Genomic DNA, 10,539 nt, shown 5'->3' with positions numbered 1-10,539 from the left:
CTGATGAGTTAGATTAGGAAAAATAAAAATTAAAAACCGAGATAGGCCTATTCTGTTTTATGTTGAAATTCCCAAATTTTCATGCATGAACTTGTTTCATTTCTTGATAATTGAGCTCAATTCTTCCAGTGTCCTCTGACTATATACGAAAGGTTTTCTGTTTGTGTTTTTGGAACTAATTCTGTGCCATTATGGCTATTGAGCTGCTAAAAGGCCTATTCGTATGTCTCGTTATATCGTTCATATTTGCTGTCATGTTATAAGGCATTATAGTGTTTGGCTTAATTCTTTTAATCATCTGTATCTGTGGAGAGAGAGGTTTTTATTTAGGTTGTGTTTGTTTTGGTGTAAATTGTTTTTATTTTTATTTTTTTATAATTTCCATAGTTTGGTGTAACTAGAAAATACTGGTCAACGGAAAATGTTTTACGAAGTCTACAGAAACCATTTTCCATCAGCCTCACATTCCCAAAAAAAAAAAAGAAAAAGAAAAAGGAAAAGAAAAGATCTCCCACACTCTCTCTCTCTCTGTCCCAGGTAGAGATGTGGGGTTAGATCCCTCCTGTGCAATAGCGCAGGGGTATTGCACTACTGGATCTTACCTATGCTCATCTGCCTCTTCAAAGAATCTGAATTTAGCTCCCATCTCGCCATCCCAGTCAAGGACATTGGGATTTGGTCTGTGAGAAGAGCTTCAATGACTACGAGACTAGATCTTGTCATTTGGGTAATTGAAATATGTTCATTCCTCGCATTTTTGTGTTGGTTTTGTAGAAGTTGAGGGCTGATTTGCCTCGTTGGTGGTTGGGTGAGGATAAATTTGTAGTGGCTATGGTGTTAGGTATTTGGGCACTTTGGTTGATGGTGTTAGGTGTTTGGGCACTTTGGTTGTGGCTGGCGGATTGTTTTGAGGCATGGTTTGGTGGGCGTCAGCTGGCCACAGCAATGTTGGGCATTTGTGTGCATATGTTTCAACTACAGGTGGTGTGTTTGGGGCTTTGCAGAGCTGTAAATGTGGGTAGTGATGAGGGGGTTGAGAGTACCGGGTTAAGGGGTCTGAACCGTTGGTGGATGTTCATGGTGGTTTTCGATCAGAGTTTAAGGTTTTTGGGAATGGGGTAGCCTGCAGTGGCTTGCTGACTCTATCTTCCTGTTCAAACAATTATATTAAATGTATGGCCTCCCAGATTCATGTTGTCATTTGGGTCATTGCTGTTGACAAGAATAATAGTCAAGAATTATTCAATGCAACATGCGTGACTTGTCATGCTGTCTCTAGAACTTCGGATTCTTTTGTTGAGGCAGGTTCAACTTGACCACTTTGTATGTTGGTTCAACTTCTTCTTTTTTTTTTTTTTTTTATATATATATATATAAGATGAAACAAGAACTACAACAATAAACAGGAGCCAAGAATCAAGTGAGAAAGCTGGCAGCAATTCTGGTTGTAGTGCCCATGGTGGAAGATGTGGGTGCTGTTGAAGGCACTCAAAAGTTTCTTAGTTTTAGACTAACTTCTAAAGGAACTGGTCAGACAAAGAGATGATCTAAACAAGCAGTAAAGGAGTCTCCTTCAAGGACTGTAAGACAAATAACAAAGACGAAGAGAGCCAGAGAAGCAAGGGTAGAGAACCTTTAGATCTACCAGATGTAACTAAAAGGGTGGAAATAACAAGAATGATTGTTTTTTGTTGTTTGGATCTGAATCTAGAATGTTCTTTGCACTAAAATGGTTCCACTAGAAGAGAGCCAGAGCAGCAGGACCTTTAGAGATGCTGGATGGCGCGTGCAGCCCACTTACACCACGGCGGTGCATGGGAGCGGGGACCGACAGTGATGAAGAGGCGTGTGGCTGGTGTAGGTGGATGGATTGCAGACTTGCAGTAGATCTGCATCCAAAACCCAAACATAAGATCAGAAAAAACTAGAAATGAGAAATGCCCAACCTTTTTACACGCACCACCCTATTTACAATCTGAATCCACTATTATATAATCAATCACTTTTGTGGGCAATAAGCCAGAAATAAGTGCAATCAACAAATAGGTTCTAAGTTCTAACAGTGCAAATCGCAGGAACAATCTATACATTAAGATCCATTTATAGATCCATCTGCTAAGGGCAATATCTCCTGGATTAACATCAAACAAATAGGTAATGATTGAAATGGTCGATCACAGCAAAGCATCTTTGAAGAGAGAGAGAGAGAGAGAGAGAGAGAGAGAGCTGCAGTGTGTTGGAGAATATCGCTCTTGCAGGGGATGGTGGATATATTCGACACCGTTGCAATAAACATTTCCGCCGAAGGTAAATGAGAATCTGTCAAGTCACATTATTTGTAAAAAAGAGACAGAAAAACCTGCCAACTAGCAAGAAAATTCCCGTTGGTCAAAAGACTAAGGATAGCTTGTCTTGTTTTTAACTTAGTAAAAAAGGCTATAAGCCTTAGTCAAAAAGACTGAGCTGTTGTAAGCTTTTAGGGATGCTCATCACAAATTAAAGGTATGAAGTGGTAGTTTATGCATATACTCATGGTGAAGATTCTTTATCATCACTGTTGAATAAATGAACATACTCCAATAAGTTTTCATTCATACAAAATAGAAACTTTTGAAAATTTGGGATTAATGGCCCAACATAAGCCAAACAATTGTAGTAGGTGCACTTTGAAAAGGGTTTTGCTTTTTCGAGTCCAAAAGACCAAAAAAATTTAGATTTGACTATCCTAATTAATTCACTTTCCTCACTTTTTCTCGGAAATTAAATGGAGTCCATTACTCAATCCATTTACTTTCACCGACTTCTCAGAAATTAACAGTAGAAACAATGAACAAATACCCATTAGAGATAAAATACACCCACATCAAAATAACAATCGAACAACCTAGAAAATTTCATTAACCCATGCATACATATAGAGAGAGAGAGAGAGACAGTCCTTGAGGGCTTTTGTGCGAATTATAATCGTTGTGTTATTTTCAAGAGAAACGGAATAGCTATTCTTCTCATTTTTTAGAAGAATAGTTATTTCTTATTTTGATAAATAATTGTTCCCGCGGAATAATAAACTAACCAAATAACGGAATAGTTATTCCATTCTAGGGTTTATTTGATGTACCAAACGTAACCTAAAAATGATTTGGTAGGACGGATATGATAGTAATAAAAGGCTGCTCACAAAGTTCGGTTATGGGGATGTAGAAATTTGAATGAAATTGTGGTTTTTGCAAGTTATGTTCAAGGGATGTGAGGGTATTTAATCGGTTCTAAGTGTACTCCCATGGTTTTAGGTTATTTTTGGTGAGAGAGTGGATAATGATATTTGGTACGAGTCAAATAGTTGAAAATGTATTTGACATCATTTTTAGAATTTGAATTAAGTAATAGAAAATTAGTGATTTATCCAAAAATATTGTCAGAAAAAATGTTTTACATTAAAACTTTTATTTCTATTATTATTATTATTAAAATTTGCAAGTGAAGCCCATACAATGCCCAATCCTTACTGATTCCAATAGTGCTAGTCACTGCTACTATAATGATAAGATTTTTTTTTTTTTTTTTTAAAAAAAAAAAAAAATCCCTTTTCATATATAAAAGAGACCAACTGGTCAAATGTCCAGGGTTCTAAAGAATCCCTAATACACAAAGTCACGGCACAGCGATGAGAGTTTTCTCCACCCAGGCAAAGTAGATTAAGACCATTACATAATGCAGTTGCTCAAAAACCTAGACAACAGAAATATGCCTCTACATCACCATAAAACCCTACTTGAACCGGGAGAGGACACACAAACTAAGCTATCAAATAGCTTTGAAGTACTAGATTTTGATCTTACAAAGACAACTCAGCAGCTGCATTCACCAACAACTAAACAAAGACAAAGAAAAAACAACTACAAATGCACTGGCGGACCAATTTCCCCACTTCCCCCTTTTGACTCGACGGTTCGTTCGCTAATTCCGGATTTGAACCGGAAATTTGGGCGCTCTTTTCAAGTGAGGCCGGAGGTGTCGGGCGAGGAATGGATCGGTTTACCGGAGAAGTAGATCCGCCCAAAACCAAGCCCCTCCGCGCACTAAACCGCCGTTCCAGTAGAAACCCTAAGCCGCCGCTGTTGCAATCAACCACAAAAACCTTTGAACGAAAACAACCCCGGCGTGGCCATCCCGACCAGCAGTGCCGTCACAAAGACTCCTGTAAGAATTCGGCTCCGACGTGGCGTTCCAATCCAGCATCACCACTTCAGAAACACCTATTCGAAGCCCAAAAACCCCTGGCGCCACGAATCAGACCGGATGCCCAAGGAAGAGAACCAAAACTTGGAAACGGGGAAAATCATCTGCCGTTAGACCCCAGAAATCGAAAGAAAAAAACCACTTCTCCATTCAGAAAAGGACGAGAAAAAACCACTTCTCCATCTCGAAAAGGACGAGAAAACACCACCCCTTCACCTCTAAAGAGCCGGCAAAGCCCGAAGAGAGAAAGAAATTTATTGATAAACAAAACTACCACAAACCACTAGGGAGAAGGGAAGCGTAAGGCTTCCCTCCTCCATGAACACGCTGAAAAGATATTTTTGCCTTCAGAGGAAAAAATCGCCTTCTAGGGCCGGCTTTAAAAGTAACTATAATGATAAGATTGGCCAAACCAAAGTGTGTTTTGCTATAAATTTTCGCAAAAAGCATCACACATAAAACTCTTTTCCTAATATATATTACTCTTTTCCTTTTAGGTCGCATTTACGACATAAGAAAAGGGTGATGATTTTTGTTGCTCGATAAGACTTAAAGTCACCCAAATAATAAAGAAAATAAAGTAACATTTGTGAATTTGACACGAATTTAATACGAAATTAGTAAAAAATAGAATTTGGATCAAAATGGATCGATCTGATTAGACACGATTAATAAGTGGGTCAATTTTAGGTCAACTTGCTTAATCCATGGGTGACCTGCATAATTCGTACAAATTAAAACATTTCTTTCTTCCAATTTTTTTTTCCATTAAAATATTAAACCCCAAAAAAGAAAAGAAAAAACCCACAATCTCAACTCTCACATTTGAATCGTTCATCTCTCCTACTCTTTTGCTCATATCTCTTTTCTTCAAACTTCCACTCTTCCCTTGCCGTGATCAGTGAACTAAAGGGGTTAGATCCTCTACAATTTTAAAGAAATTTAAAATTCTTAAATTATGTGAATTTAAGACATGTTTTACCTCGAATGACGTGAAAAATATTACATATTAAAGATATGATAGGTTATTGAGGCGACAAAAAAAAAAATCATTCCAAAAGACTTTTTCTTCACTTTTGAAGAAATGCTTCTTCTTTACTAAACCAAAAAACAGTTTTTTGTTCAAAGCTTTTAAATGACATAAAATATAAAAACCTGATAAAAATATACTCAATTTTCGTTGTTAACATGTCACATTTTTAATATATAACATTTTTCATGCCGTTCGATGCATGAAACGATTTAAATTCACATAATTTGATTTTTTTTTTTTTTAAAATTATAAGAAATCTTGATCCGAACTAAAGACCACGTTGTTGCCATGCCACCTTGCAGGCACAGGCTCACACCTTATTCTCCAGATTCAAATCCTCTCCCTCCCTCCCTCCCTCCCTCTCGCTTAATTTTATTTACAGGCCTATCCTTGAAATAGATGCGATAGAAAATAGTGTAGCTCTTGGCTGAATTTTATTGATAGAAAACATGGTGTAGCACAACATTTTTGTGAAAAGTAAATTGTGTATGTTTAACAGAAAATCTTTGGACACAGATGTTATTATGACTTCTAGTAGATATAAAATATAGAAACTAGAGCAACAACTACTAAAATATCTAAATCTTTAGGCTATACCAGCATGGAGATGAGAAAGAGAGTAGCTTCACTTGAAAGATGTTAGATGTTTGGATGATTGACAGTAAGGAGGGCAACTGTATATATATATATATCTTCTGGCTATTGGCCGAATTCCAGCATAAATGGCCAGATTCCGGCCACTTTTGCCAAAATCAGGCCAACCAAATTCCGACGAAACTATCTGGATCCTGACCTTTATTTCATTGGAATCCGGTGAAAGTGGCCGGAATCCTACCAGTCAGTGACGAAATTTCGTCATCGGTGATTTTTATATTATTTTACATTAATATTTATATGTTGTGAATAAAATTAATTTTTATAAGTTAATATGATCTAATGAAAATATAAAAAATATTTATGATTTTTTGTACGCGCCAAATACCGAAAAATACTTTCGGCGAAAAACATTTTCTTGAAAAATTACTTTCTTGAAACCATTTGGTGACGGAAACCATTTTATGTCGAAACAAATGAGACACAAGTCTAAAAACCTGAGCAGGAGTCCACGAGTGTAGTGAGGGGCCAGAAGCCATGACCTTTCAGGCATAAAAGTGTTCCAGTGAGACCTTTTTGATCTGGCCAGATAGAGACATGGCATCAGGGATGAAGTTTTGGTGGATGACTCTGTTGCAAGTAAACCAAATAACGCCACAGGCAACAGATGCAAAAATCTGGAAGTGATGGGCTTCATTGGGGGGATGTTGAGGGGGGCTGCCGGGTTAGTAATGATGGACACCCCTTCTGCTATGAAGATATGCTCCCATGGCCAATGCATCCAGAGGCCCGAAAGATTTATTCCAGATAACTCGGGAAAAATGGCAACTAAGAATTCATTCGGGCATATCGAATCAAGATTAGTTAAAATGGAGAAGTGATTGATTAAGATCAATCCAATCATAACAAGTAAACTTGGCAAATAAAATAGATCTAGCAACAAGAATATACAAGATAAAGTTCTGACTTTCACATACATTGCATTAAACTTTAGTATGGAGAATGTAATTTCTTGTTCGAGCTGAACAGAAGAGAGCAACAACACCAAAGTAGAAACTAACAAAAAAGCTTAGACAGAACACCCATACAGAAATTGGCCCTTCCACCATTGCATCCTGAAAAGTCTTCCCAGGAGCTGCTGGAAGGCTCGCTGAGTCACACCTGCCACTGGAATTCTCCACGCACAAGTCTGGATTTCCAGCAAATGCACCTTGAAACCTCCAATACCCTTGTTTCTTAGGAACAAATCCGGAGAAACAATTATAAGACAAGTTCAACAGTGTCAGATCTTGAAGACTGGAAATGTTTCCTGGGACCTGACCTGATAAAGAATTATGCGACAAATCCAAGGCCTTTAAACTGCGCATCTTCTCCAAACCTGGAACTTGACCGTCAAGAAAATTGTGGGACAAATTCAGGTATTCCAAGCCCTGTAGCCCAAATAGACCCTCTGGAATCTCTCCATGTAACAAATTGTTGGATAAATCAATTCCAACTGTTGAATATAGATGGTAATTGAAGCTTGATTCATTGCTGTCGGAGACAACCACTGAAACTTTGATGTTCACATTCGGTATTATAAAAAATGGCTCTTTAGGCATTCTACCAATGTCTCCAGTGTTAAAGTTTAAACTAATGTTGAAGTTACCATCCGCTATGAAGCCAGAGAATTTATTGCCTGAGAAATCTATTGTCTGGATTGCTTCGAAGGTAAAGAGCCAATTGGGTAGATTCCCATTGAACTTGTTCTGAGCCAAGGAGAGAAACCTTATGTTTGACCATTTGGTTATTGCATCATTCAAAATTCCAGAGAGATTGTTGGAGCTAAAATCTACAAACTCCAGAGATTTACATCCTGCCAAAGTTTGTGGGATCTCACCGGAAATCATGTTGTTGCTAACATCTAGTATCTTCAAGCTATCCAACGCATCAAGCTCCGGATGAATTTCACCAGAAAGATTGTTATTATTGAGTATCAATGCAAGTAGCTGAAAGCAACCAACAATGTTTAAAGGAATTGAACCCGATAAAAAGTTGTGTGAGAGATCAATCACTTGGAGATAAGTCAAATTTCCAATCCTTGAAGGAATTTCCCCTGTAAGAAGATTGTGTGAAAGAAACAATGCCTGCAAGCTTTTCAGTTCCGTTATCCTCAATGGGACTTCGCTCGAGAAGTGATTGTGAGATAAGTCAAGAAGAACAAGCCCTGATTTCTCAGTCGTCTCTGCAATCTTGCGTGGTAGAGGACCCGACAAATCATTGTTACTGAAATCCAACACAAGAAGCTTCTCCGAAAACACAAGTCTAGGAGATATCTCATAGTTTAAGTGATTGAATGATAGGTTCAGATGTGTCAAAGCTCGAAGTGAAGCAATACATGTGGGTATTCCTCCAACGATAGAATTGTTAGCTATATTCAAAATATTGAGGGACTGAGCAGAAGCAGAAAGACAAGGCAAAGTACCCGAAAACTGATTAGACCCAAGGTTAAGAAAAACCAAAGATTGGTGAAAATCGTGAAGATAACCTGATAAGTAATTGTTCCCAAGATCCAAATGGTTTAAAGATTTCAAATACAACAAGCTCTCAGGAATTTCCCCAGAAAAAGAATTGAAACTAAGGTCTATTTTTTCCAAATTTGTTGAGAAATTACCAAGCCACCCAGGAAAAAGCCCTCCCAAATCTTGATTCCCACTCAAAACAAGTTCTTTCAAATTTCCTAGCCTCATGAGTGCGTCAGGCACAACACCAAGAAACCTATTGTGACTAAGATCAAGGGCTTTGAGACTAGTCAAATTACCAAAACATGATGGGATTGGGCAGCTAAAGTTGTTGTGGGACAAGTTCAAGTACTCAAGAAATGAAAGTGCACACAAGTTGGGATGAAGTTGGCCTGACAGGTTCATGTTGGTCAAGATGACCGAAACCACCCGGCCGGTCCGGTTCTCACAGGTGAGCCCGGTCCAGCTGGTGCAGTTAGACCCGACCCAGCTGGACAAGCTCTGGTTAGGGTGGTCGACCAATGTCTTGAATGCTAGAAGCGAGGCTTTGTCTCCTGGGTCAAGATCAACAACAACACACTGGCAAGGGTTTGAACACAACAGCAGCCACAACAGGAGTAGCAGTGCGCGTAATCCAAGGGTTTTCCCGGGGGAAAAAGCCGAAACCCATTTCGTCTCCATGAGCTAAAAGAGGCGAATGTGTTATTTGGGGATACTACAGGGATGAAAAGATGAAACCCATATTTTCGTATGACTGGAAAATGGGTTGGGTGCAAGAGCAAGCAGAAATATAAATCACTACCAAAAGAACGGAATTCTCGTACAAGAATGTGAAAACACGCACAGAGACACAAAAAGAGGCAGAGAGAGAGACTTACAGCTAAGGAAGAAGCAAGACAGCAACTATGTGGGTGACTGCACTAGTGTTCTGGCCTCTGAGACAGTGAGGAACAGACATTCTTTATTCCTGTATTGCCATTAGAAGTGAGATTCTTTGGGCTTGGAAGTTGGAATTAATAAAGTGAAAAAGAAAGCTCTCTGGTTTTCTATTCCTTTTACTTTTCCCACTCTTAGCGAATGAGCGACCCATGGATGCGTTTCTTTTCAGAACATCTCTTTATGGTATCAAATGACTTTCCTCTCAAGGCGCGTGATTGTCACGCATAATAATAATAATTTAATCCCTATCTATCTACCTATCTATCTTGTATGGTTTACAATCGATCGTATCTCAGTGACTTATTAATTTTGATAGCCTCATTTCTAATTTCCTTCCTCCACACTTTCATGTACCTCGAGTCGATGGACAACTCCATAAAATATGTTTCGTTGTTTTAGCATCTAACCTACATATAGGGTAAAGAGGATCCTCAACAATTATCTTTTTCATCAATATTTACTTTTATAGGCAGTGCATTTTTGCACACCCTCCAAATAAATACATTCACTGCATTAGGAACCTTTCATCTTCTAAAGTTGTTTTCAAGCTGAGCCTTGGCTCCTAGCATAAGAGCATTCACTGCAGTTTTTTTCTACGAGCATCTTACTGAGGTGGTATGTACTTTTTACTGAGAATTCTTCATTCCATGTACATCGCCAAATTTGTTGATCCTGACTACATTGTGGAGATGTTGTGAAACAAATTAGACGATGCAGATCTTAAACATATGGTGGTAGTAGCTCGCAATTTGTGGTTTAGAAGAAATTCTCATCTAAGGGGGTGTGTTTAATCACCTGTCTCAACTTGTACAGAAAGTTTCGGAATCCCTTAGCGAGTTCAAAAGGGCTAATGAAAGGCCGTATGAAAACAAAGAAAGTGGTACTATTATGAATCAAAAGTGGTTGACGCTTACAATGAACTTTGTAAAGGTTAATTGGGATGGTGTGGTGGATAAGGAAAACCGAAAGATGGGCATTAGGGTGACTATACGAGACTATGAGTGGGAGGTATTAGCGACGTTGATAGCTCCCAAACAACACATCATTGATTTGGTTATTGCTGAGGCCACAATGGCACTGAGGGTGGTTATGTTTATAGTACTCCGAACATTAATTAGGGTTAAGTAAGCCATAATAAGTGTTAACATGTGGTTAGGATTGGTTAAAGAGGTATTTTTTTTTTTTTTTTGTCCAACACTGAACGTTCAATACCACATTACATCGAAAATTTGG

General features: G+C 38.4%; 1 protein-coding gene across 1 annotated transcript; it reads right to left on the bottom strand.

Moving 5' to 3' along the window:
- Positions 1-6,769: 6,769 nt before the first annotated feature.
- On the bottom strand, positions 6,770-9,456 carry LOC133851542 (receptor-like protein CLAVATA2). The gene has a single exon (XM_062287982.1). It carries the CDS (start codon positions 9,046-9,048, stop codon positions 6,850-6,852), a length of 2,199 nt encoding a protein of 732 aa, XP_062143966.1. The 5' UTR covers positions 9,049-9,456; the 3' UTR covers positions 6,770-6,849.
- Positions 9,457-10,539: the final 1,083 nt, after the last annotated feature.

The sequence above is a fragment of the Alnus glutinosa genome, chromosome 12 (genome assembly GCF_958979055.1).
Source record: "Alnus glutinosa chromosome 12, dhAlnGlut1.1, whole genome shotgun sequence".
NCBI classification, from domain to species: Eukaryota; Viridiplantae; Streptophyta; class Magnoliopsida; order Fagales; family Betulaceae; genus Alnus; species Alnus glutinosa.
This window is presented reverse-complemented; position numbering and strand designations above follow the sequence as displayed.

Excerpts from the sequence above, each read along its gene's own strand:
- LOC133851542 (XM_062287982.1), bottom strand. The coding sequence starts at position 9,048 with ATGGAGACGAAATGGGTTTCGGCTTTTTCCCCCGGGAAAACCCTTGGA.